The sequence below is a fragment of the Pholis gunnellus genome, assembly GCF_910591455.1.
Source record: "Pholis gunnellus genome assembly, chromosome: 23".
In the NCBI taxonomy this organism is placed as follows: Eukaryota; Metazoa; Chordata; class Actinopteri; order Perciformes; family Pholidae; genus Pholis; species Pholis gunnellus.
The window spans coordinates 4,914,808-4,941,468 of record NC_136550.1 but is presented as its reverse complement, the minus strand read 5'-3'; the positions used below and the strand labels follow the sequence as shown (position 1 = coordinate 4,941,468).

Below are 26,661 nucleotides of genomic sequence, written 5' to 3'. Positions count from 1 at the left end.
TTCTCCAATATATTCGTTTAATGCAAAAACATCAAAGCAGAGAAGCCGATAACCAATTTAGATTTATTCATTTTTTTAAATTCTCAGTACATTCAGCACTTGCAGGAAAGGGAAAGAAAGCAACAATATCTGTTTCCAACTAAAAGCATAAAATATTAAAATTGTAACCATTACTCTATTAGAAGGCTAACGTTGTATTTGTACCTCTTAAATATATATATGATAGAGGTCAGAGGAGGGATTTTCAAACTGAGACTTCAGTGCCGGGAAGGTCAGCTTCCTGTAATTATTACAGAATAAACCACTTTTACAAGAATCTTTATATCCTCGACTCCAAAAACATCCACTAAAGACAAACTCGGGCATGTGTCACCACACACATCACGTCTCCTCCTATCACACACTTCTAGGTTACAGTGTTGAGACTACCAGTTGCATCTTTGTGGGAGAGAGAGAGCGAGATGAAGGTTATTACTCACACAAACATCACCTGCTGTAACACACAACAAACCTCCAAGGCTGAAAAAAAACAAAACATGATTCATAAAACTTCAATGAAACAAAATCTTCTCTTTGACAAAGTCAAATCTAGTCGTACGGAAAATAATAACTCTGTGCCGAAGAGAACGCTAAAACTGATCCTAGAAAATATTTGAAGGTTGGGGATCTATTTTGGACTTGTTTTATTACAGGGCTCTGAGAAGGAAGGAACTGTGCACCCGCAGAACTAAAATAAAGAGGCGGGCTCCCAAACCTCAGTGGGACAAAATGCTGAGGCGAGCAAGAAAAACCACCGGCCTCTCTCGCTTCTTTTCTTCACCGGCACTAGAGAGACGAGGAGGAGGAGGAGGAACGCCGCTCTCTGCAGAGGGAAAGGACCGACCTATGCTTCTGGAAGACGGAGAGACAACAGAAGAGTGGAGGACAGGAGCTAGATAGACGGTCCTGGTACTATTAACAGAACGTGTACTCAACATTTTCTGTGTAAACTGACGCGGACGAGCTGGGGAGGGAGGTGGGCGGGAGGTGTGTGTGGAAGACAACGCCGGCGTCAAAGAGTGGTCAAATGAAGCACGGTGCGGCAGGTAGTCCTGAACTCGAGGCAAGAGAAATGCATCTCCGAGTGGAAACACTTCCTCCCAAGACTTCCTGTTTGCAGTGTCCCTAGCTACGCTACGTCCCTCTTCCTTCCTCCTTCCTTCCTTCCTTCCTTCCTTGACACCTCAGCGGCGTCTATCCCTGGGGTTGCTTCGGCTATGAGAGCGACGTCCGCTGCCGGCGCCCACCGATGGTCGTCTGGGCCGGTGGCCGTTGTCCCTCTTCTTGTCCCCCTCCCTCTCTCGACCGCGGTCCCTCTCCCGGTCCCGGTCGGCTCCACGGTCGGCTCCACGGTCGGCTCCTCGGTCGGCCCCTCGGCCGGCTGCCCCGACGCTCGCTGCCACGCTGCCGTCCTTCTCGCGGCCCTTCAGCCTCTCTTTCCTCTCCTCCTCCCACTTCTTCTCCTCCTCCTCTTGCTGCTCCTTGCGCCTTCGCTCGCGCTCCTTTTGCCGCTCCGTGCGGTCCAAAAGCCGCTGCACCGCCTGGTGGACACAAAGCAGTTTGGTTGGATTAAAATGAAGTCTGAAGTACTCTAAACTAAAGTGTGTTTACAAGTAAGTGTGTGTGTGACCGACCTGCTCCTCAGAGAGGGGGAGCCAGTAGATACATGGAGCTGCTTTGGTTTTCAGGAACAAGTCGTCGAGCAACTTTGCAGGAGGCTCGTCTCCTTTCTCTGCTGGTGGAAAACATAAAAATAGTGAATTTCTTCAAACAGTGGAAGATATTATTAAGAAGTATCGCTTCATAACAACTAGTTGAACTCTGAGCTGCAGACGTTACCCTTCTTATCGGTCTTCCTCTCCTTGCTCTTGGCCCGGTCTCTCCTCCTCCGCTCTCTGTCTCTGGATCGGGATCGTTGCTGCTCCTCCTCCTCCTCTCCCGGTCTCGCGAATTCCCGGACCTTATCCCGGTCCCATTCGCGCTCGCCGCGGGCTCGTTCCCGGCGCTCCATCTCTCTCTGGCGCTCCGCCCACAGGTCCCGCACGCCTGCCACGCCTCCTCGGTCTCTCTCCCGGTCGTGCTCCCGGTCTCTGTCCCGCTCGGGCATCAGAGGGGGCAGCCGGGGCAGAGGACCGCTTGGCGGGGGAACGTGTTCCACCTCCTTTACTGGCTTCAGGATGCCTTTTTGAATGTCCAGCTGCAGGGAAAAATAAATAAGGCGACAAAAGCCAGGATGGTAAAGTTTGAGTGTGTAGATAAAATGTAATGGACAAATTAAAAACAAAAAAAGGTCCATAAACCAACTGACAAAAAAGAGAAACGTGGCATTTCCTGCGTTACCTCATCCTGCTCACAGAAGTCGACGCTGAGGACTTTGGGATTGCTCGGAGGCCATTTGACCCCGTGGAGGGCAGCTCTGGTGGCGACCGCCTCCTCTGTTGTAGCGTACTATGGAGGACAGGAAGGAAGTTATCCGGCTGAAAATAGTCCTTTAAAAGTGTAATCACATCTCATTAAACACACAGACTGCTGCAGGAGGAGCTGGATGAGAACACAGAGGTGACGGCACACAATATAAAACTGTTGATACTCACTGTGACATAGCAGTGAGACTTGATCTTGTCGATCCAGAAGCCCTCCTCCACCACGCTGCCCGTCCTGTTCAGCAGCTCTTTGAGCTGGCCCAGGGTGAAGGGTCGCACCTACGGGACACACGGGGAGCATGGCTCAGCAAAAACTAGACAAGATAAGAGCTGAGCAGAGAAGATCTGGTTGTGTATCAAGATAACAGACTGATTTGTTTTTAACAGCTGACGTTAACTAGCTCTCCTCTGTTGTTCACAATGTAGCGTCAACAGGGTTACATGGGAGTGTTTAACCACAGGTGTGTAGTACTAATATGCAAATGTGAAGTACATATCGAGCAGGATGTACAAATCGTGTCGCGATGTTGTTGTTCCTGTTTGATGTAAATCAGCTGATGAATTAAATGATAACCTGATATTGGATCCGTGCATAGACTCGAGTACTCGCTGGTACTCGATCCAGCACTTAAGGAATGAAGACTACCAGCAGTCATTGAGCGTGAGATTAGTGGGAATCAAGTACAAACAGTGGGAGAGAGAAATGCTCCGACTCCCACGGTGTGGCAGAGCGATGAACCTGTCCTTGTTTGTTTGCGTTCCGTGTTTGTTGTTCTGAGATCACCGAGGCTGGGTGGCATTAGATATCTGGTCCTCTTTGATCCAAGAATGACTTGAAGTCTCGCTTCTATGACGCAAGTTAGTTAAAAATCTGCAAATGCTAGTCATTAAATGTGTAATGTCTAGTCTTGTCATCGTCTGTTTAGTCATGCAGTGTGTCCCAAACTTAAAGGTGCTACTTGAAACGCAGCCATAATACCTGGGTAAGTGTTCCTGACTCTAATTATGGGAATGATGGTGATTACCACTGGCATCCACACAATATGCCTCATTCATGAAAACCGTCGGTAGATTTTTGAAATGCCGGATTCGTCTGCACAGTCATTTCCCCCTGAACCTAATTTTAGTTTGTGGGGACAGTTTAAGGCGCCGACTCGAGTTACAAACCCACCAGGTTGGTCACGTGGATGATATTTGAGACTTTGCCGTGAGGCGGCGAGGGCTGCCGGGCTGCACGGACGGGGTCGTCGATGGTGACGGACACGCCGGACTTCTGTTGACTTATGGAGCGACGCACCAAACTGTCGCTGGGGGTAACTGATGGAGAGGAGAGAAGAGGAATGTCTGAAGATGAAGGACTGCCAGAGGGAAGTGAGAAGCCAGCAAAAAGAGATTTGTACCCGACAATCTACAGAAATTAAAAAAAAGCCACAAACGTCACAGCGAGGCCTCACCTTTCTTTGCCTCCATTTCGAGCTTCACAGACGTCTGTGTTTCCAAAGCTTCCTCAGAAACACTCTCCTTCCTTTTGTCTCTGGAGGTCCTGCGTTGCTTCTCTTTCTCAGTTTGGTCCATCTCTTCCTCCTCATTCGTCTGTCCGTTTTCCTGGCCGTCACCTGGAACGACCTGGAGAAGAACGCAGGAAAAAAAACTGTTCAGCATTTGGAGCTACAATGTTTTCCTCTGACAGTAATGAGACAGCACGACTCTTCTGACCTGTGTGACCGTGCGTCTGATCTTGAGGCCTTTGTCCTGGTCGCCCCGGCTGGTGTCCGGGCTCTCCTCGTCCCCGGACATTTGCAGCTCCTCTGGGTGCAGCTCCACCACGGCCTCCTGCTTCACTTTGATGTCTGGGATCAAAGACTGAAGGACGATGGTGGAGGAAACAAGAAAGACAGGCACAAGAGAGGGAGAGAAATATTTCAATATTTTAACATGTTTTAATGTTTTTAAAACATTAACACAGAGCTGGAAGGAGATGTAACCAAGCTGTAGTTAAAGTAAGATCATCAATCATTGGTTGAAACAATTACATTTCTCCATCTCACAGAACTACACAATACGTAAAGATGTTTTTTATGCAGACTGTGTACAACAAGTGGACGTAGTCACCGATTGGTTAGTGGAGCGCCATTTTGAAGCCTCAAGTTTGTCAATTTGTCTGTCGCCATCTTGTTTTTTTGCAACCAGAAGTGACACGAGAGGGTGGAGCCGAGTGCAACCAAGCGCTGAATGATACATTTTTAGGCGACCAAAACAGTTACAATTACAAAAAATCAAAAACGTATTGCTCCAACTAAAAGAAGCAAAATCATCTCATTCATTTCCCAGGCCTGCATGGACACCTGGTCCTGGTCTACGTGCCGTGTCAGTACCTTCAGTGAGTCGGTGGTGATGCTGATGGATGGTTTCTTAGTGGTGACGGCTGTGCTGGAGCCCCACCGCCTCTTCCTCCCGGCTGCGGTTCCCGCGTCGGCCTCGCCGGCTCCTCCATCTGTGGCGGCTGGAGACGTCTTGCTGCCTGTGGAGGAGCCAAAAGGATGCGGTTCATCACCGAGAAGAGAGAAACTCCCCGATGGATGATGTGCTGTCTGCTGAACAGAGCCACAGCAACACGTTCCTGCAGGCTCACAGCCTCAAAGCAGAAGTAATTGCTTTGATACTTTAACCCAGATATGTTTTGCCATCGGCTGCAGTAGCTAATTAAAGTTCACAGAGTTTATATATGGAATATATACTCACTTGTCAGGGATATCTTGCGAGCAGCGAAGGCCTTCGGAGTGGTGCTCTGGAAAGAGAGACAGAGAGAGAAAATACAGAAACCCCAGGGGTGCGGGGCGAGATGAGAAACGAGAGTCAAAACCCAAACAGGCAACAACAGAGAGGAGGTGAAACAGGAAAAGTGGAGGAGGGTTTTGGGGGAGGGATGGGGGGGGGGGTTAAACGGATGCCTAGAGGCTCCAATTGTACCACATTATGGAGAGAGAGAGAGTTCTGGGTCGATACAGAGAGACTCCAGACACATGTCCCGCCTTCCACCTCTGCTCAAAGACACTGAGGTAAACCATTACGCTGTGTGTGTGTGTGTGCGTGCGTGTGAGACTCTAAGTTGGCCTGTGTAAAACTCAAACTGGGTCATATCACGGTGTTATTACAAGATAATGTCCACTAGAGGACGCTGAGGAGTGAAGGGAAATGGAGACTAGTGAAGTGTCTGTTAAAGTGGATCCTGTCACTTTAAGAGATTTGTGTCCCATTTGGACAGGATGGATTTTCTCTAGAGGAGGTTGGGTGACTAATTTTAAATCCATCCAGAGTGCATATTGTCTCTACCAAGCCAGTAATTATTGCGGCCATAATAACTGAACTAATCACTACATCAGTCAACTCTTGCAATGAAGCAAAGAGTAAAAGGTGAACATGATGAGATCAAGCTCATCCACTGTGAGGTTGCTAAATGTTGTGAGTGATGAGGAGTTCTGTGGAGCAGAGGTGGAGGACAGAGTGTCGAGGACTCAAAGACCGCTCGGCAGGACTTTTGGGTACTGCAGTTTACATCCACTGTGAAGACTTTAACACATTTAACAACACACAGCTTGTGTTTGTCAAATGTACGACCAACACTTTCATCTTGGTGTAAAAACTGCAGTACATGTGACAAGTTACAATTTCTTGCTTTAAATTACGAGGAGGAACAAAATGAATTCCTCTTATTTTATTTTTTCAGTTAATCCTTTAGATTTGTATAAAATTTAAATAGAGGCATAATCACAAGTCATTTCCTGGTACCATTTGACACCTGATTCCTTACTGGCTCGACTATGGCCCAACCGCACGACAGTGTGTACTGTATCTAGGCAACAAGGATCCAATCAGAGAAGGCAGAGGAGTGAGGGCTCGATTAGAGTATGCAGATTAGCCACCAGCCACTGGATTGGACTTTTGTCTTGAACGGGGCCGGGGAGGACTTTTCTTTATCGATCAAAAGAGTCAAGTTTCAGTCTTTTTTGGGGGAGACAAGGGTTTCAAATTGACCTTGTGCTGGATTCTGACGGGGGGCAGGGGGAGGGGGGGGGCAGCGTATACTTTGTTAGAGTCCAAAAAAAGAAAGAAAATCCTTTGTGAGAGTGGGGAGTGTCTGGAGTGTTGCTTCACAGTTCTTGAGATTGTTTTGCACATTGAGAGCACAGGTAGAAGGCCTCTTCAATATGATAAAAAAAGTGGAAAAAAGTAATCCAGAAGAATGTGTCTTTGTTAGATTATAATCCAGGAAAGAATGAGGGTCGATGGGACATCATCTTGAGTATCTTTGCTGGCGTCAACACCTTTGCATTTCCTGATGAAACATCACACACATGAGCTAGCTGACGGTGCGGCTGCAGAGGAAGGGAGACGACGATTCGTTGAGTTGTATCCAGCTCTCAGCGTGGATGATCACAGTCACTCTGGACCCACATCAATTCTTGGTGTATAATGTATGTCGGATTACTTGTCCTTGGCACCGTGTCCTTTTGAAAGTCTCTGTTACGGTGGAACTGGTGCAGAGTTCAGGGGAAGAGTTCACAGCATGATGACAGAGTTTACACGCCTTTTAAAAAGGCTGGCCGGCGGGGGATGATCGTTGGCCTTACAAGCTCAACCAATCACAGCGTTGAAGATACCTCAAAGTGTGAGCACAAGTCCATATCGCCACGTCACAGGCAGGTCTCATCCACAAAGAGTTCCATAAAAAAAAAAAAGTCCCACAATCATTATTTCAGTTGCTTTGTTGGGAGTGCGCTCTCAAACTTTAAACCCCCGAACAGTGGTCGTATAAACGCTCATGTCCGGATCACTGTGAGGGTTACTGCAGGAAGTCCAAAGTCATTCTTCCACACTACCAGCAGGGGGCAGTGTGGGATTAGAGCCAGAGGTGAGAGCAAAAACAGGAGCCTTGAGGAGTTTTTGTCTTTTCTCTGAGCTGCATCTGAGCTTTTTTTTTTGGAGGACAGAGGCATGTGGACGTTGGAGGGGCACCACTTTGAGGATGTAGCGTACCCTCAGAATGGCAGATGGGGGACGGGGGGGGGAAACAGGCGGAGGACAGGCGATACAGAGCTCCATCGCCTTCCTTTACACCGTCATTCATCATCCCAAAACACAGCGCAGTACAGTCCAGTACTGAGGCTGGGTTACCATGGCAACTGTGTGCAGCTGCAGTTACCATGGCTGCCACTGCTGCTGTTTTCGGCGGTGCTCTGACGAAAGCGAGCTCCGGTTCCTGCTGGCTCAGCACGTCACCGGAGGGGCTACGGGCTCTTTACTCAGTGCCGTGGGGGGGTTGCAGACTCTGGGCCTAACTCAGGTAACAGCGACGCACTTGGGCATAGTGGGACAGGAGTTGTAGGAGTAGGAGGAGTGGAGGAGGTGTTGGTGGTGGTGGTGGCGGCAGTAGTAGTACGCAGCAGGTACCATTAGGGGCAATGGAAGAGGCATGGGCACCTTCATAACAAAGCAATCAATGGGGTTTTAAACAGCAATCACACCATAAATATATATAGTGAGAGAGAAGCTTTCATGATGGGATACAGAGGCAAAAGATGGAAAGTAAGGGGGACAAAGAGGGGGAGAGAGACAGTGAATAAGAGAGAGAGAGAGAGACACAGTGTGGAGGGAGCAAGTGAGAGAGCAGAGAGAATGAAAAGTGGGTGAAAGAAACAGCAGAAACGAGCCCTGATGCATCTCTACACACACTGTCAGAGTCCATTACTCATGCAAACGCAGGCGGGGAAGAAAACCCACAAACACTTAAAAAAAAGAAGAAGACACATGCTCGTAATAACGTGATTTGGATAGCAGCGCCCCCGCTAAAGCTAAACTAGGTACTGAAGAGTTAATGTAATGTAATGTATGTTCTCTGGTTTCTGTGGCAATAAGTGGTGGAGGCTCAAGGCCGTCGCTAACAGACACAGTAGCCGCATAATGAGCTCCAACAATGATACTCTGTGGTATCATTAGGTTGTAAATGTAAATAATGCTTCTAAAAATGCAAAACTCTGGTCCGATACAACGATGGCTGAGACCCTGACACACCAAATAACGTATCCGTCTTTCTAATCTAATCGCCCCATTATAGTTTGTAAAATGGAGAATATGTTTGATAAAAAAAGTTGCAAGAAGATAAAGTGAAACTGGGCCAAAAGCAGTGACATCACTAAGCTGAACGAGCTCCTTCTAGCAGATTCAAAGTTGTCAATCATTTGAAATGTTGATCAGAGCAGAGCCAACATTGGCAGATAAATCATGAAAACAAGGGCCACAGACGCTATATAATCGGCTTGATGTGTCAGGGCGCTCAAGTTTAATGTTTTTCTTTATCACTTCCTCACACACACACACACACACACACACACACACACACACACACACACACACACACACACACACACACACACACAGAGAGAGAGAAGCATGCGTTTTCTGCAGCACGATTGTCTAACTTAACACAGGACTGCCGTCACTACTTGCGTCCCGGCAGCATCAACACTTAACATCCCTCTGCAGGTAGCAGGCAGACAAGCCAAGTGTGTGAGAGATCATCTATGTTATGAAATATTAGTTGCATTAATGGAGTGGATTAGTTCTATTTACCCCGGGGCCCAACTCCAACTCAACCCCTGTTTGTTCACCTTTGAGCATTAAATCTATTAATGCGATGAGCATTTACAAAAGGATACAGAAACCGTGTACAGAGACAGAATCGAGAGGAGAGAATCCCCACAGGAGCCGAGGAAATTAGCGGTTTTAAAATACGTGGGGTTGTGTTGGCTTTAAGTTACCCTTCCGAACTTGTGCCGTCGACCACACATGCTTTAATATGAATGAGGATGCAGGTTAGTAGGAGACAGAGCAAAGACACCCCCACCCTCAGTGACCTTACCTCCTCCAGGCGACCCTCGCTGTTCTCTGGCTCGGCCCCGGAGGGCGGCTGCTGGGCACTGGAGCTCTCCGAGTCCGGTTCCGCCTCCGTCACTGCCGCTGCGCTGGGCTCCGACACCTCCCTGCAGGGGGGTGAGGAGGGAGAAAATAAGCTTTGACTGTAAAATACTGTGACCGAGCTCAGGGTCAATAACGGTACGCCAGAGTGTCTGATCTTAGCAACCCTCAGTAAAATGATCCGTCTTTAATGAACCAAAACAATTGTTTCCTTCAGCTTCGGTGATGCATAATTTAAACATTTCAAAGCCTCTTATTTGTAGAAGTGATCGATAATGACTGCAATTATACGCTCCATGACGATGAGGCCGGGCAGCATCCTCAGAGTGGGTGTGACCGTTGTGTTCACAGTAGGATGAGTTGACATAAATAACAGCATCATGACTGTTGTTTACGATTGGCCAGACAAAACAAGCAATGTGATGACAACACCTGGAGCTTTAGGACAGCTCAGCTCTAGAGGCCGACATGAGGGTTAGTGGGATGATGGGAGAGCAGACAAAATGACGTGCAGGACAAGACGGGGAAAAACACACCGGGATGTGTCAGAGGAAGGGTGCTGGGTGCCAGTGATCTGGGTCACTCCTGCTATGAATAACTCACCAGCTAACTGACACCCAGGGTCACAAACACCCCTCAAACAAACTCGTAAGTGCAAGACAGCTGACTCGCTGTGTGTGGTCTTCATCTGATCCACGCTGGATCATCAAAACAGAAAGAAATCTAACTCAGCCAATAAAAGAACCGCTTTGTAGAGTTACTATGAGTCAGACCTCACACAGCCAAAAGCTTCTTCACGTTGTTGGATTTTATCGCTGTTATCTAAGAGAGCAAAACCGAGCAGATGTCATTATATATTTTTAGCTACCCTCCTTAACCTCTCGTACCGCCGAGGCAGCGCCCTGTAGGTGGGAGAACCACATCTTCTAGCATCCTCCTCTCCATCACAGTGCACATTCTCCACGGGTTGATTCGTTACGCGATGCTTTGCATTTCAAAGTTAGCGTTTCACAGGATAAGGAAGTAAATAATACATTTTCAGTGTACCTGTGTGGTGACTATTGTTTTTCAGTTTTTAATCTACCGATTATTGTCTTTATTCAGCGAGATGTTTGGTCTAAAAAAACCATCAGAAAACTGTGAAATGTGCACATCACAATTTCCCCGAGCCTCAGATTGATTAATCCACCAATCGTTACAGTGATTAGTGGAGTGACCTCCGAGATGAAGGCGGCAGAGCAGAATAATCTCTCTAAATCAAATACTGAGTCACCTTCATCACAGTCCCTCCTACAACTAGGTGATTCGGTTTCCTTTGGATTTAAATAAAAAACCTGCCCTATAACTGTAAAAAGAGCTCAAATAACCAAACCGCAGCTTTGCTCTTTCTCCACATGTAACATGGCCACTGACGAAGACTCTTTATGAGGAAGGCCTGTAATGCCGGTCTATGTACCAGTGAGTGTTCAGCCTCCTCCTCTGGATATTAGTCGATGAGGAGTGGAGGCAGGAGGACAGCAGTTGCCCCTCCTCCACGCCACAATGGCTCGCCTCATTTGCCCTAGGTGTGGATGTCAATGTCTCTGTGTGTGCGTGTGTGTGGGGGGGGGGGGGGGGGGGGGGGGGGCTCTTGGGTATGGCCAGAGACACACCTGGGCAGCATATAAAGAGAGACAGATGTCTAGTAGAAATACAATCCCCCCCGGATCAGGAAAGCCCAGGTTGAGGTGATGTAATGACACCTAATGAAAGAACGAGTGACTCCACAGTGCGTCTGCATGATGCTGGCTTTTTCCTTTCAAATAACACTTAAAGCCCTTCAAATCAAACTGTCGTATTCACACGACTACGCGGGTATGAAGTACAGCTCTAACCTGGGGAACAGTATCACAACGCATCACAAAATAAATGCATCTCCAATAAGTGACCATAAGTGTGGTATGACCCGAGGCACCTGTTCTCATTCACGGTAGCTCAACAGAATTACTCAAATCATGTCCTACTCACCTAACTCATAAATTGGACCATCACATCGTCGCCGATCAAATCGGACAGATAGTGGGCTCTCGGGGGACGAGTGTGAGCGCTGGTGCCAGCTGGGAGAATTATATCACACCATAAGGGTCCATTCACACTGACTGTACAGCTAACAGATGTCTGCTTTAATGATCTCCCTCGATAACAGTGAGATCATTAACAGCTACAGCCACACAAACCCCAAAACAAAAGATGTAATCTGTGGCGTAGACAACAAGATGCATGTACAGCGTGGCCATAAATCAACTTTAATGGCACAACAAAATGACGATGTCATCATTAAATAATAAAATGCATTTCCTCTTTAATCTCTCATCTACCTGGCATCACAGAGAGATGTTGAGGTCAAGCAGAATAACAGAGTAGGGGAGAAATCACAGTCCGCATGACTCTCCTCACAGCACACCATGAAATCTGAGCCCATTATTTATTAATCAATGTGCTCCTCCAATGTGAAGCTATTTTAGGCACAGATCATACAAGGGAGACCCCCTTCCCCCCCGAAAAAAAGAAAAATCTTCCATGCTCCTTCACCCAACAAAAGATCCTCACCCCCGGTCCTTCCTCACATGGGCGAACACGCTCACAACCAGGCCAGTGTGGACTGATGACATGATATTGAACAGGCAGGAAGGAGCTGCTAGCTCATCAGCATCGCAACGTACACGACCGGCTGATGTCTACACGTTGATTTCGGATGTTACAGTACAACCAGCTCACTAAAAGCCTTGAGTCGCCCTCTAGCTCGCTCTTACCCGTTTTTGTTGCCTTCGGACAGCATTATAACCGGCCTTGAGAGGGAACCCCCGGGGATAAAATATGACACTCTGCCGCTCAACGATTAATCCGGTCAGGCGTCGGTTTGAAATCGGAGACGCGAAATAAAATTAAAAATCCGGTCGCGGTTTGTTTCTACTGCTGATTAGCCGTGCACTGCGTCGGTATCAGGGATGCAATGCATGCATGTCGGCCATGTTGGCTAGCGAGACCAGTGTCAAGTCTGCCAGAGAGAGGGAAAGAAATATCTTCCGGTCAAAGATTTCCAAAATAAAAGCTACGATGCTCAAACGTGTCGCATTCCCGAAATATGATTAAACTAAAAATATTAACCAAGCAAGGGACTGCGCTGCATGAAAACACGAGCTCTACTGTCAGCCACGAATGGAAATTACTTGAAAAAGACAACCGGGACAATGCAACGAGGGAAGGCGAGAAAGAAAGGACCCTCTTTTCTCAAGAGACAAGCAGCAGCAGCCACACCGCGTGTGGGGCTGCCGCAGTGAACGCCTGACAAGAAATACACAAACCGCTACACAACCGACTCATGTTTAGAGTCAGCCCTGTGACCAATGTTTTAAACAGCATTGTTTATGCCTTTATATGCTGGCAGATTATATTAAATGGTAAATTACTGGTGAATAAAATAGTTCAGTGCAGACATAGCTCTTTCTGTATTAGTACTAAATACTGCATACATGTGATTAACAGCCGCCATCTAGTCATAAAAAAAGATAAAACAAAAACCATGTGCTACTTCAGCTTAACTTACTTTATTTAAAATACAAATAGCTTTTGCTTTTTCCTCCGAGGGACACAGTTAATGTAAGCATGACCGCATAGCTAGAAAATGTTCTCATCATCCCGGATATCCAAATAATCCAGTGATTTAGTCCACATTGACTACATATGTCCAAGGTTGAAGTGCTCCTTATGTGATTTTATCACCGCATTTAATGTATAAGCTTCAATTAGTCACTTCTAGCAAGTTGAGGTACCCAGAAAGAACAGAGAGAATAGCTCAATTTATTGAAATAAAACCACACACATCATTGTTTATAGATATTACAGGGAGCCACTGAAGAAATGCATGCGTCACTGAGATGGTGTTGAAGACTTAATTCCACTAGTTAATGAGGTATAAACGGTATTTTAATGATGGTTACTGACCTCTTTGAAAGGTGTCGTTTCTCTGCTCCTTTCAGGTTCGTGTTTTTCTCATCCTCTGCGTCGTGCTCTGGCTTCTGTGAAATAGTTAAAAAATAGTAAAAAAGAAATAGCAGTACACACAACAGGTCCAACGTCTCTATTAATGCTGTAGTGGATGACAGACACCCTGTTTGATCACTGACCTTCAGCTTTCTGACAGGGAGGATTTTATCCCCGGAGGAGGAAGAGGAGGATTGTGATGAGGAGTCTGATTTGGAGTCAGAATCTGATGAGGAACCGGAGTCTTGGGCCTCAGTCACAGTCACCCATCCTTTGCTGGCTGTCTCTTGTCTCTTGTCCTTCTCCTTTAGCAGTTTCTCCTCCCGCCTCTTCTCCTCATCCTGGCGTTTTCTCTCTTTTTCCTCCTGCTGGCGTTTTCTCTCTTTTTCCTCCAGCTGATGTTTCCTCTCTTTTTCCTCCAGCTGGTGTTTCCTCTCTTTTTCCTCCTGCTGGTGTTTCCTCTCTTTTTCTCGCTCCTCTTTCTGACGCTGTTTCTCCTCCTCTTCCAGCCGTTTCCTCTCCCTTTCCTTCTCTTCTTCCAAGCGTTTCTTCTCTCTCTCCTGTTCTTGGATCTTCTTTCTTTCTCTCTCTTGCTTCTCGTGTTGTTCCCTCTCCTTTATATTCTGTAAGAGTATATTCAGTGGCCTTTCTTCCGCCACGTCTCTGTTCTCTTGGAGCCTCTTTCTCTCCAACCTTTTCAGTGGAGATTCACTGGAACTGGCGAGCCCAGCGGTGGAGTGTGCAGCCTCTCCAGACATATCCACAGCAGAGGCGGCCTCTGCCGCACGGAAAGCCCCCTCTGACTCCATCTTGTGTACCAGCAGAGAAAGGGGCCCTGGCCTGCGCTTTATAGGGGGCTCAGGACTGCTGGAACGAGAGCTTGAGTCAGAGTCTTCCCTCTGCATGGTGGAAGGTGGGAAGGGCGGCACCCTCGGACCGCATGAAGCCTCGGGGCCTTCTCCCTCCTGGTCGTCTGTGTCGGGTGGGCTCTGTTTGGGAGTGTCAGGTAGGGGAAACAAGTCAGGAGGTGGAGAGGGAGGAGGAGTGGGGTGGCGCAGTTGCATTGGTGTGTGGTGTACCTGTGGAGGTGGGATGTGCTGCGGAGGCTGAAGCTTGCGTTTGGACCTCGCAGCTGTTGATGGGACGCTTGGAGGCATCTGCTGCGGCTGGGGAGGTGCTCGATTGCCCCTTCGTGCCCCGCCAGGACCGGGCCCCCAATCCTCATCATCCTCGCTCTCGCTGTCATCGTCATCACTGTCCTCGTGGACCTGACCTCCTGCTGAGACCCCGGCAGATCGGCTCAGGTGGAGCACGGGATGAGCTGATCCGGGCTCGCTCGGCGCGGTGCCCTCCTTCTCCTGGGCTCGGGGTACGGCGGGGGGCAGCCCCTGGCGGTCCGGCTGGCCCAGGACGCGCACCGACAGCGAGGCTACGGCGCGGGGAGGAGATGGGGCTGGTGGCTCCTTATGTCCTTGATGAAAGGTGGCTCGCTGCATCCTTACTCCTGGAGCCTCGATGGACTCCTGTGGGTGGATAGGACCGGGGCCAACGTCAGGGCCGCATGCCGCCGCCATCATCCCGTGACCCATCACTGAATCTCCTCCTTTCTCCTCTGCCCTGGTCATTGAGGGCTTGGGGGGTACGGTGTGATGCTTCTGGGCAAAAATAATGGAGTCAGTCTGAGAGAAGGCGAGATGCCTAGATTTGTTTTATACATTCATTCACGTGTTTTAGACATTTACAAGAACCATGGGAAAACAATTCAAACACACAAGATTTTGTGTCATGTAAATAGAATATTGTAGGGAATGAAAAATAGGATTTTCAAGACATCATCTAATCAATGTGAAGCATCTTAGTGTGTCCTGCTTTAAGGGATAACTCCTCAGTTTTCCTCATTTGACTATTCAGGGTGTGGAGGTTACGGACCTGGTCAGAGACATAGGAAGAGCAGTCATTGTCCTCCGAGTGGTCTTCATCCTCCTCCACCACTGCTGGGCTTTCTGCCAGGGAGGGACACAAGGCAGGAGGTAAAGGTCAGCAACAATGTGAGGATTAATGGCACACATCCATGTTTCTTTAAGCTAAAAGGACCATTGTTCATGCGGCAGAGACCATGTTTATTGTCCGATTTGTGATTGTGTGTGTTTATGTATTACCTTCTGCCTCCTCCTCCTGTTGGGCCTCTCTCTCCAGTCTCTGGCGAAGGAGCTCCTGCTGCTTGGCCAGGTACTGTTTTATGAAGCTATTCTGGCTCATCTCCTCACCTATCTGCAACACAGTAACGTACACAGAACGGCACTTTATTAAAAACCTCTGCGCTGTAAAATCCACAGAGCCAGAAGAGCAGTGACTGTGTGCATGTAAGTGTGCAAGTATTGCTAGTAAAAACAATTAAATTAAATTAAAAATGAAACGGCACATTTGACATTCAACAAGTATTTATTAAGAGTTTTTCTTTGTAGGGAATATTCTATGGGTTGGATCTCAAGCCAATAAAATACATAAATACAATAATGTTTTTTTACAGAGCTTAAAATGCCCTCACACATTAAAATGAAATATTAAACTCTGTTCTTACCTGTGAGTTGGGCTGCAGCCCACTGTGAGAGGACGACGACTTCTGGAGATTCTCCAGCATCAGAGCCTGCAAGGAATAAGGAGAGGTATTATTTAAATGTAAAATACTGCATCATAAGTCATAAAACAATATTTAAATAAATGTTTGTTACAGTTGAAACAGATCATTTATTAAATGAATACTAAATATGCCCACAAAAGCAAAAAGACCAACCTTTATAGACACATTTCTCCTTGTTGTGAAAGGCTCGAGTTGGTTTTGCAATGGCACTGACAATTTGTAATTTGTAATGGGACATTTCATATCAAAAATGGATACAAATGTATTTTTTTCATTATTATTAATAAAATTCAGATCATCTGAAATTTACACTCAGATCCAGAAATGACAAAAAAAAAATTACAAAACTTGTACCAGTGCGTAACTACTACCCTGTGATGGCGCCAGTGCACCGACCCAAAGCAGGGATGTGTTATGAATGTATGCAAGTCACTGGTCTACATCAACAGAAACTTTAAATATGCTCCAGGCACTCCAGTGAATTAATGAAAAACTCAATATAATTTCATCAGCAAATACCATGTGTGTTTAAGCTATAAGAAACATAGACAAATACATCTCCAAACCAATTACAACATCCCTTGTTTGATTTGAGACATCTGTTGCATTTCATTGCCCTCTCTCTCCCCGTGTTGGTTATAATAATTCCAGTATATTTTAGAAAAAAATATTGCAAATAATATAATATATTCGACTACTTTTAGCCTAGAAAAATAAATAACTAAATAAATAATTAAACAAGTTTTTTTTTACACTATATTCCTGAAACAGCATTTACACATTAATTTGGTGAAAATAAACATTCCAATCACGATTAGAGAACAGTTCATTAAGAAAATAAAACGTTTTTTAAAAATCTAAAAGACAGATTTAGACATCTTTCTGGGGGAGGGGGGACTTTTGAGACTCATGACCACAGTATTTATAAAATCCGAGCTATGGCCCTGAAACCTACGGATTTTATGGGCTGGACGTCTTGAGCAAAACAATGGTGTTGATAAAATAACAACTTACAAATTGAATAAATTACTCGTTGGTGAAGCTCGTAAAATTGTGTTTACATGGCGAGGCGCGCACCCGTAACCCCGAGCGCGGGCACGCTCGCGTACTGTACACCGTGTGCACTCAGCTTAGGCCTCGACTTGACAGGTGCACAGTTCAACTGTGTGCAACACGGTGCACGAAGTGTACTTCTGAATTAATTATGAACTCGGTCGGTTGGACCGTTCCGCTGCACCGTCAGCTACACGTAACCGAAAACAAAAAACTGTTGTGGACGTGTATTAACGTGCGCCAGGCGATTTATGTATTCCCGCTTCCACCGTTACGGCCTCTAACGTTAACCCCCACCGTCTCTCTCTCGCCTCCTGCTGAACTTAAACCAGACTCGATAGGCGGCCATAACATGAGTTAAAACTTACCCCTTTCAGTCGCTTGAGGAGTGTGTTTTTCTGCCCGCTCTTCGGGAGGTTTCTTTGCTCCAGAGCGGCTTTTAAATCCGCCACTCGCAGCGATTGTAGAGGTTTCCCATCAAGCGTAATATCTTCGTCCGCCATTTTCCTCCCTCCGCTTGTCTAAACTCCCAACTGGCGTCGCTACGGCTGCTGCTCAGCGTCACAGCTCGGCAGTTTCCGGAAAGGCTCGGTTTTGTCCGAACCACAGAGCAGTACAGGCACAGTCGTAAGAAGCGTTATTGGGGCAGTTTGGGGTACTGGCCAAACTTTTAAAGACGAGTTTATCTAATTTATTTGTTTTATTCGGATTTTAACTAGTCTACGGAAAAGTACGGTATATGGAGTAGAAAATACACCAATTAAAAAAAAAAAAAAGTAAGTAAAGATATCCTGCAGACAAAAATTGGCGACTACTACAATAAACTTATATATAAATAAATAATCCAAACATTTGTTTAATTACAAAGGATGTATTTGTGCATTCTGAACAGGAATACAAGACAGACATCAAATGTAGTGTTAAATGTAAGAGGTGTATTATTACTGTTGGGAGAAAAGTCAAAAGATTCACTTCTGTACCTCATCAAATACAGATACTCACATGAGTTCACATAGTGTAGAAAACGTCCTTGTACAAAAGAAAAAAAAAACAGCTACATCTTTGAACTGTAACGTAGCGTATTTTTCAGGAAAAACAATGTATTCGTTGTAAATTACCCAGTAATATCACCCCAATGGCGAAGTATGTGCATATATAAAAATGTAAGCAAATTAAAGCCATGCAAACTGGAAAACAAAGACCATAAAAATTGACAGTAATAAATATACTGCTAAAGGTAACTTGCCAATCATGCTCTCTCATCATACATACAAAGTTTCATTAAGTGACACTCCAAACCTCCACACGGTGGCACTGCAGCAGAGGAGACGAAGTATTCCTCAAAGAATGATTTAAACACAAGAGAAAATGATTACGCAATGCCCTCATGACACTGACTTTGATCTGGAAAAACAAAGAATGTAACAGCGATTCTGAAGTATTACAACCCAACTATGTAGAGCACCATTGTAGTGTTGAGACATGTTTTATAAGCCGTTTGCCCGCAGACCAACATAATAAATCGGATAACTTGTATAAATGAAAATGGTGGAGCTCAGACTGTAATGTCTGGAAGAAAGGAAATGGGTGTTTTGTTGGATTCAAGATGCAAAATTCCCCCTTTCCTATTAAAACTATGCTGTGCTTCATTTCACAGTTCCTACAAGGGCTGGGCAATAAGTACACATATATAAAAATGGCAAGTGTAAACTGTGTTCCACTGCGTTGCTTTACATTATTACTGATTTATGTGTATCCACACCCAGCCTTGGCTTCTACCCGACATGAAACGATCAAAGCAGGAGTGAGTAAGCGCTGCAGACAGCGGTTGAGCATCTTGTGGGAAAAGAACATGGAAAGCAAGAAAAAAAAAAAAGTCAAAGTACGCATGCAGATCATAACAAGACATGTGGAGACAGGTGAGCTTGGAACAGGTTTCTTATCCACGTGACTGTGGGAAAGAACAGGATTAGGTAACTCCTCCCACAACTATCAGAACTGACTCTCGAATATAATCTCTGTGTCAGACAGGATTTAATCTTCTTCACGAGGCGTTCGCCTGCGTGTACGTACACTGAACGCGCGTTGAGGTTTCTCGTTACAAGCTGTACGCTTTCTAGTGGAAACTGGTACGACACAAACACAACACGTACTTGCACAGATTTATGAAAGGAAGTCGGGCGAACTTCCTACTCCACAGTGTGCTCCCACGTCTTCCATATTAAGCCCCAAAAAACACTCGATATGCTGCTTCAACAGCTTCAGAAGGATCAACACAAAAGGCCTTTCAGGTTTAACAGTGGAAAGTAGGCCAGAACCAGGATGTTAGGCCATCTTCTGTGCTATTTTTGGAACAAGGGGGGAGGGGGGGGATGGCTGAATAAATAGAGGAAGGAAGGAAAATGGCTATCGTGTGAGGGAAAGAAAATATGGCAAACCATAATAAAGCAAAAGCTCCTAAGAGAGCCACGGAGGGGCTTCAAATATTCAATAAGTTAACACTCAAAAAGACAAGTGTGCTTGGCATCAAAGCACGGAGAGGTCAGTATATAAACAAAAGGCAAGCCAACACACACTCGGAGGACAGAACCAACACTCACAACCCCTCTCAGTAACAGCTGCAGCGACGCGTAACCCTTATTCCAGGTTATTCCAACGCCGCCTGCTCCGATCCCGTTCAAACGCAAGAAGAGAGTCTACCGACAAATAAGGCATTTCAAAAAAGAGAAAATATATATGTGTGTAGTAGTGTAAACAAAAGTTTCCAAGCAAGCGATGTGAAATATCATGAAGATATTTCTGCCAGGCGCTGCAGCAGGGTGGAGAAGCCGGCCGCTTGCTGGGAGAGCTCGGCGACGCGGTCCACCATCTCCTGCGTGGCGGATATTGAAGGGTAGTTTTGTGCGGCGCCCTTTGTTGCAACGACAACCGTCTTCAAGGCCTGACAGAGTCGTCCACCTGAGGTTGTGATCTGAAGAAGAAGAAAAAAAAAGAAAAGACATAAAAACATGGTTATTACACAACTTTGGTGCATTCATTCCTCAACACACCAGCTAGATTTCATGATGGGGGTTCTCTCTCCACACACCTTGGCCCGGAGGTCGGCAGATGTGAGAAGGCGGGAGAGCGTGTCCCCGATGAACACCAGCTTGTGCGCCGTCACGATGAGACTCTTCCCCCGGGCGACGAAGATGCGCGGCGGCTGGTTCCCCTGCACGCTGCTGAAGAGCACGTCGATGGCGTCCGCCAGGCAGGAGAGGTGAGCGAGGCTCTGAGACGAGTAGAAGGACAGCAGCTCCGAGTCCTCCAGGGAGAGGGACACGGGGAGCGGAGGGGACGGGGTCAACTGTGCAGAGTGAGAGAGGAAGTTAGTGTTTGGAAGGGAAAGGCATGCTAGGGAGTCAAATATGTCTCTGGCACTAAATGCATCATCTTCTTTAAGCAGACATCTCTGATTGATGTGAGTATAACTGTGTTCAACCCTCTTTTAAATAAGGTCGGCGGAGTCTTACACCGAACTTAAAAGCCAGAGAAAGTCGTACATGCAGTACGTCAGCGAGTGGCACTGCTGAAAGAATGGCTGTGCTTTTCTGTCACTTATTGTCCTGCAGCCTCCGTTCTATGTGAGGCAAGATTGTTAAGATTTACAAATGACCTCTTGTTGGTCGTCTATGGCGAAGCCAAGGAATCCAGCAAGGAGTAGAACAAAAAAAATGCAGACCGAGCGGTAAGAAAACATGACCTCAGTGTCAAGAAACAGAAGAGCAAACTTAAGAGATAACATAAGACCAGACACGTTGTAATTCTGCTTTATGTACGCGGTTACAAGCCATTCGTGAGGTTCATGAGAGATAAAATCAGGGGTTGATGTGACATGAGGTCAGGTGGTGTTGGGTAAACATTGTGTGTGTAGACTGACGATGGGTTTGTACCGCATCAAGAGCCAAAGAGCTGCAGCCGGCTGGATTAATGAGTCACAGTGTTCATTAGTAAACAGAGCACACAGGGAACAACACGGAGTGAATCAATGACTCGTCTGTGTAGACTTGTTGTTAGTTTCTGTTCCACAAATACTTTGGGATTGCAGGAGTGAAGGATTGTGTTTATATAAAGAAAGAAGAAGAAGAGACTCACCGTTAGATCTGCATTGATGGTATGCATGTGTCCATTCTCACCCAGAATATCAGGAAGTGGCTCAGGTTTACCCTAGTGTGGGAAAGAGACCAGTCAGGCATGTTGACAGACACATTTAGACTCCATGTTTGATAGCGTAGAAATCATTAATCCTCATGTGCACTCAAGACAGTTAGTACAGATGTGTTTAAACACAAAAGAAACACAAATCTTAGAAAATACAAAACAATTTCATCATGACAACTGACCTGCAGCTTGACGTATCCAACGCTGTCTCCAGTAGGCAGAGGGGCCGGGATGGGAGTCAAGCCGATCCCCGCGTACTCATTGCTGGGGTCATCCTCTCCGTCAGCGGGGCCTATCGTCAGCGTCACCGTCGACAGAGTGGGAGGCAAGGGGAAGGCGGGCTGAGGGGTTGGCGGCAGGGGCCGCTCCTGGATCCAGCTACCTTTACGGGAGCCCATCCCACCGCCCGAGGACTTCCCATCGGGCACGGGGAGCGCGGGCAGCGGCCTGCGGGACAGCGAGTCTTGGGAAGACAAACGTGGGCGGCCCTGAGCCTGCAGGAGGAGGGCGCTCTCCTCCAGGGAGCGCTGGACCAGCGTCAGCAGCCCCTCGGACGGCGCAGCGCCGCCGGCAGCGGACAGCGCCGGCAGGAGGTCCGACAGACGAGCCCACGCCTGCTGAAGAGGCGGCGGGGGATCGTCGGAATGACACGCTTTCCAGGTCGACAGGATTTCAGCCAGCGAGGTGGCCAGGTCCCGCGACGACAGAGCGGAGGCCGCGCTCAGCACCGAGTGGACGAGGCTGGAAAGCGTGGCTCGCCACTGCACGTCGCCCGAGCCGTTGCTCGAAACGGAGAGGCGGCGGGTAGAGGTGGAGGACGACGACAAAGAGTGGGGGAGGACTTCGGCGGTCAACGCGGGCATGTCGTAGATGCCACAGTCGGGCTCAGAAGAGTCCCGGTTGTGACTTCCGCCGCTGATTCGTTTCTCAGATCCGGGGACACGATAGGCCGGTCCGACATCCTCGCCGGAGAGGCCGACGGTGGACTCCCCTGGGCCCAGAGGCAGCCCTGGAAGAGTAGGAACACTGTATACGTCCTCGTCGACTTCTTCAGGCTGGACGTCCGACGTGGACAGATTGAGAGTGATGGTGGGGACGTCATAGACCTAGTGGAGGAGAAGACAGAGGGAACGGTTTGGAAATGATGCGTGTTGTTCACTTTATGATTGTGTGGATGATTTCTATGAGACAGCGTATTCATTGTGCAGTGACACAATATGGGATTTCTGTGTCAATGAGGGGAACAATGGTGCATCCACAACACTGGAGGTTCACAGAGTTTGAAACAATAGCATGTGTCATGAGAGTTTAAAAGACTTTAGAGACTTCCTTTAAAGCTGTCTTATGCATTGGATGATCTGTTAAATGTAAAAACACATGGCGTCACATGAGTCACCACAACCACCAAACGTGGGCAGACACATGAGTCCCCTGACAGAGCCGAGTCTAAAAGCAGTGCGTCTGAGTCCAGTAATTGCAGGCAAAGAGGGAAAAGATAATCCAACAGCTGGCGGATATATTTAAGTAACGTTAAAAGGGGAGACCACTGGGGGGCAGGGTGCTGGTGGCCTGGCCCTGACAGATGGGTGTGACGGGGAGAAAATAGCAGCAGCACTTGGACTGGTTAGACAGGCTCCCCCAGCAGAGAGAGACAGGTGTGGCCTCGCCTCGAAGGGGGGGGCAGGGAGACAGGCTGATGGTGGAATGTGGGAAGAAATGGTATCGGGGTATATGATAGTCATCTGTTGTTGGTGAAGTGCTTCACTTGTACAGGCATGCATTTAACACACCAGTTTACCCACGGTTCCCAGGCTATGTCTTAGTAGATTCCAACATTCATAAGGATTGTCATTTGACTGTAATTATAGGCTTCGACCTGAAGAACCTCGATACGTCATTGACGAAAGTCTCCAAAATATGAGACAAGTCATACATGTAAGAGGAGGTTAAATACCTCTGAAACTAAATTCTCTTTTAGAAAACAGGTACAAACTAAACGGGTCGATCTGTGGCTCAGTAAGGATTGTGAAGGGTCGTCTTTACCTCTGTCTCGGGATCAGTTTGTGGCGGGACACTGCGAGGGGTGTCATAGATGCCATCGTCATCATCATCATCGTCACCACCAAGTGAAGAGGGGACGGGGCGCTGCCACCTTCCACTGGGAGGGGTATCATACACCTGCCAAGACAAACCAAATTAGAACTGCAGGTTTCGGTCGATCAAAAGTTTTCAAACATGCCGATGAAACGTGGACAACATGCAAACTCACTCCACTAACAAAGCCCTGAAGATGAAATACATTTTGGGAGCAATTTAAATTGGTAGGTGAAGCAGCCGTTCACAAACCTGGTCATCCACGTCGTCCGAGTAATCCCGTTTGGCTCCTTTTTTGTTCAGCGCGTTGTTGCTTTTCTCCAGGACGTTACTCGTCCTGTCCTCCTTACTCTGAGGACCCCCCCTCTGTTTGTCCTCCTCAGAAGTGACGTGATCGGTGGGTTTGGGGACAGAGTTAGAATCCGCCGATGACGGCGTTGCATCCTTCCTGGTGACTCCCCTCACCGGAGGTGCGGGTGGAGGAGGTTTGCGGGCGAAATTTGGTGAGCCGGGAACCCTGACCTGCCCTGCTCGGACCAGCGAAGGAGACCCCCGGTGACAGGCCAGGCTGGGTTTGCCCCTTGCAACAGCGGGGCTGGGTGAAACTCCCTTGAGCAGAGGTCTGGGAGATGCTTGCATGGGGGATAATTGAGATGGGTGCTGGTGGGCCAAAACTGTGGCTGAAGTCCTGTGGAGGCTTGCTCCCACAGGGGTGGGTGTTTGGTACATCCCAGGTGTGTCCTGGCTCCCTTTCAGCTGGGGGGTACCATTAGAGCCCACAGCAGAGCCCACAACTCCTCCTGTTGGGGATTGGTAAACATCGTCATCTGCGAGCGGCGTACCTTTGGGCACCAAATAACAGTCGTCCGAGTGTCCTGTCGTTAGTGTTTCTCTAGGAACTAGATATGTAGTGTCCTCTGGTTCCTCGGCTGCCCTTGGAACTCCAGTGGGGGCGAGGTACACGGACTCTGAAGCTCCTGCTTGTCTGGCATGCTGAGCTGCTGAAGACATGGGACTTACTGGAGTCTGATAAAGTGTTCCTGTCATTTCTATACCTCGGCCTCTCAGAGAGGGTGAGCGCGGACGCCCCGCCACCCCCAAGTCCCAGTCAGGTCTCGGCCGGAGGCCAGAGCTCGAGTGTGAGCGAGGGCGCCCACTCTCGACCCTGCGGAGCTCCCCGGGCCTCAAGGCAGCTCCTCGTGCCTCACCAACACCGGGCGGGGAGCGATACACTCCATCTATGTCCTCCGCACTGCCGCCGACAGCAGTCCGGTTCAGTGGGGGGACAGGCGACAGGTAGACGGAGTCCTCGGCGGGGCCACGGCGCGGGTCTGAGCCTGGGGGCGGGGCGGTCTGGAGGAGTCGGAGGCGGTTTGCGGGGGCAATGCCCTGTCTGCCATGCAGGGAGCAGAGCCACCAGCCCGGACCGCCACCCTGCTCCTGTTCAAGAACCATCAGTATGTCACCCTTCCGGAAAGCCAGCTCCTCCGGGCTCTCTGCCGCGTTGTCAAACAGCGCCTTTGCCAAAACCGTCTGAGAGAAGAGGTCGAGACAAAAGGAGAAATCGTAAACACGGACCACTTCCATTCATTAATTCAAAACAACAACAAAGTAGGTTTTAATCGACAGCCTAAATTCCCCACGAGCCAGTGTCTCACATCTGCATAACACAAACAAGCCAGTACATTGACATGGCAATGCCAAGTCAGGAGTATCAAAAGGGCGATTGTTTGGGGCCATTGAATGGAGAGTGAATAGGAGTGAATGGGGAAGATCTCGTTAAATGTCCATGCGAGAGAGAGACGGAGGGACAGGAAGAGGTTGGGTGAACACAAAGAACGGGAAAAAAAAAATTTAAAAGCTAGCATCATGACAAACTACAAAATTCACAGCTGTGTCAATAATTATGAGGCAGAGAGAAAGAGGGGCACAGTCGGGGAGGATCAATGTTCAATTGGACACAGGGGCTTAATGGTAATGAGCAAGATGAGAGGAGGGGGAGGGGATAAGAGGCACATCTGTCCCTCACTGTTTAGGATTTAATTGCCAACCTAAAGCCAGAGAGTCAGGCCCCCCCTTTCATTTTCTAAACCAACCCCCTGGGGACAACTGGGCTCCATTGAGCCATGTGGGACCCCCTTTAAAACAGTAATGGAGGCAATGAGGATCCTGATCAAATACTATAGATGTGGTGAGATAATAAACAATGGAAAAACCATGTCAAACAAATTATACATTATCTAGCTTTAAAATAGTTTCATTGTGAGAGAGTTAATTCACACAAAATAGACAAATACTGTACTCACGGAGACAGACATCGTTGCAAAGTTAACAGTAACGTCTCAGTTAGAAGATAACTCCAGGGTCCTGGTCAGTCTGGGTCGTCCATCTAGATCTGAGGTTACGGTTCTCATGGACGTGCTGGTCGCCGGAGAGACTCGGTGCAGAAGCACGGCAGAGTCGGTGGTGGACACATCTCACTCGTCCGGGCGCCTCGTCGTCTTCGCCTTCACACGGACCCTGGTTTCTTCACGACACATTCATAAAACACACACACACACACACACACACACACACAGGACAGTTAGCAAAAGCCCCCAAACTCAAGACGTCGCGGGGCACGTGTGAAGCGAAAGGTAGGCGGGCAGCGGAAACACCTGTCTCTCCTTTCCACGCCCAGTAACGTTACGTTAAATGCCAAGCGAAAGCTAACTAAAGCTAGCTTAGCACCAGATTTAAATAAGCGTTGTGCACTCGCTATCAAATATTGATTGTGTCTAATTATAAATAGCTATCAAGGTATAAAGGACGGTTCGTTTAAGTGTGGGCAAACGGTAGCTTCAATAACGCGAGCGGTGTAGCCGCGGCCTAGCTGCTAGCTAAAGCTAGCTACGTTAAAGGTAGTTATCTTCATCGCCTTTCGCTCCTAAATTCAGTCCAAAACAACAATGGCACCGCCGGATAAACCCGCTTAAGCCGATATGTTTCCAGTAAAAGTGAGCACCCAAAGCCGCCATCATGGAATACTTAGCGTTACCTTGTTTTTTGTATCCTTTCGCCCATAAACTTCGCGTCGGCGTACAGTCCCAGGATACGTAAAAATCACTTCTTCTCAGGCGTGAAAATCTGAGGCCATCGGCGTTCAATCATCTTCGGCGATGACAACAACGTTGGCTCCGCCCCCCTCAGAGCGTCACGCAGTCCACTGATCTA

General features: G+C 47.8%; 2 protein-coding genes across 7 annotated transcripts; both read right to left on the bottom strand.

Moving 5' to 3' along the window:
• Positions 1-44: 44 nt before the first annotated feature.
• Positions 45-17,684, bottom strand: acin1b (apoptotic chromatin condensation inducer 1b). 5 transcript variants are annotated; one of them, XM_079185071.1, is made up of 18 exons: positions 17,523-17,684; positions 16,042-16,107; positions 15,620-15,731; positions 15,390-15,463; positions 14,540-15,115; positions 13,604-14,449; positions 13,422-13,495; positions 9,382-9,502; positions 5,205-5,250; positions 4,838-4,983; positions 4,179-4,325; positions 3,917-4,088; positions 3,634-3,779; positions 2,634-2,741; positions 2,380-2,487; positions 1,879-2,236; positions 1,674-1,774; positions 45-1,580 (listed from the first exon to the last, which is right to left on the bottom strand). In XM_079185071.1, the coding sequence occupies exons 1-18, from the start codon at positions 17,655-17,657 to the stop codon at positions 1,224-1,226; spliced, it is 3,693 nt and encodes a 1,230-aa protein (XP_079041197.1). In that variant the 5' UTR covers positions 17,658-17,684; the 3' UTR covers positions 45-1,223. The 5 variants fall into 5 exon arrangements, with proteins under 5 accessions (XP_079041197.1, XP_079041194.1, XP_079041195.1 ...); XM_079185068.1 differs by having other exon boundaries at positions 13,604-15,115; XM_079185069.1 differs by having other exon boundaries at positions 1,674-1,771; positions 13,604-15,115.
• Positions 17,685-18,019: 335 nt separating this feature from the next.
• On the bottom strand, positions 18,020-26,593 carry efs (embryonal Fyn-associated substrate). 2 transcript variants are annotated; one of them, XM_079185073.1, is made up of 8 exons: positions 26,486-26,593; positions 25,755-25,975; positions 23,701-24,981; positions 23,398-23,532; positions 21,537-22,460; positions 21,289-21,360; positions 20,243-20,500; positions 18,020-20,125 (listed from the first exon to the last, which is right to left on the bottom strand). In XM_079185073.1, exons 2-8 carry the CDS (start codon positions 25,764-25,766, stop codon positions 19,940-19,942), a joined length of 2,868 nt encoding a protein of 955 aa, XP_079041199.1. In that variant the 5' UTR covers positions 25,767-25,975; positions 26,486-26,593; the 3' UTR covers positions 18,020-19,939. The 2 variants fall into 2 exon arrangements, with proteins under 2 accessions (XP_079041199.1, XP_079041200.1); XM_079185074.1 differs by lacking the exon at positions 26,486-26,593 and having other exon boundaries at positions 25,755-26,031.
• Between the last annotated feature and the right edge of the window lie 68 nt (positions 26,594-26,661).

Excerpts from the sequence above, each read along its gene's own strand:
- acin1b (XM_079185068.1), bottom strand. The coding sequence starts at position 17,657 with ATGGCGGACGAAGATATTACGCTTGATGGGAAACCTCTACAATCGCTG. Across the intron at positions 9,503-13,421 it reads AAACGACACCTTTCAAAGAG|GGAGGTGTCGGAGCCCAGCG; the intron begins GTCAGTAACCAT and ends ACCCCCCTGCAG. Across the intron at positions 1,775-1,878 it reads GAGGAAGACCGATAAGAAGG|CAGAGAAAGGAGACGAGCCT; the intron begins GTAACGTCTGCA and ends GTTTTCCACCAG.
- efs (XM_079185073.1), bottom strand. Across the intron at positions 22,461-23,397 it reads AAACTGATCCCGAGACAGAG|GTCTATGACGTCCCCACCAT; the intron begins GTAAAGACGACC and ends CTCCTCCACTAG. Across the intron at positions 20,126-20,242 it reads CTGCCGACCTCCGGGCCAAG|ATCACAACCTCAGGTGGACG; the intron begins GTGTGTGGAGAG and ends CTTCTTCTTCAG.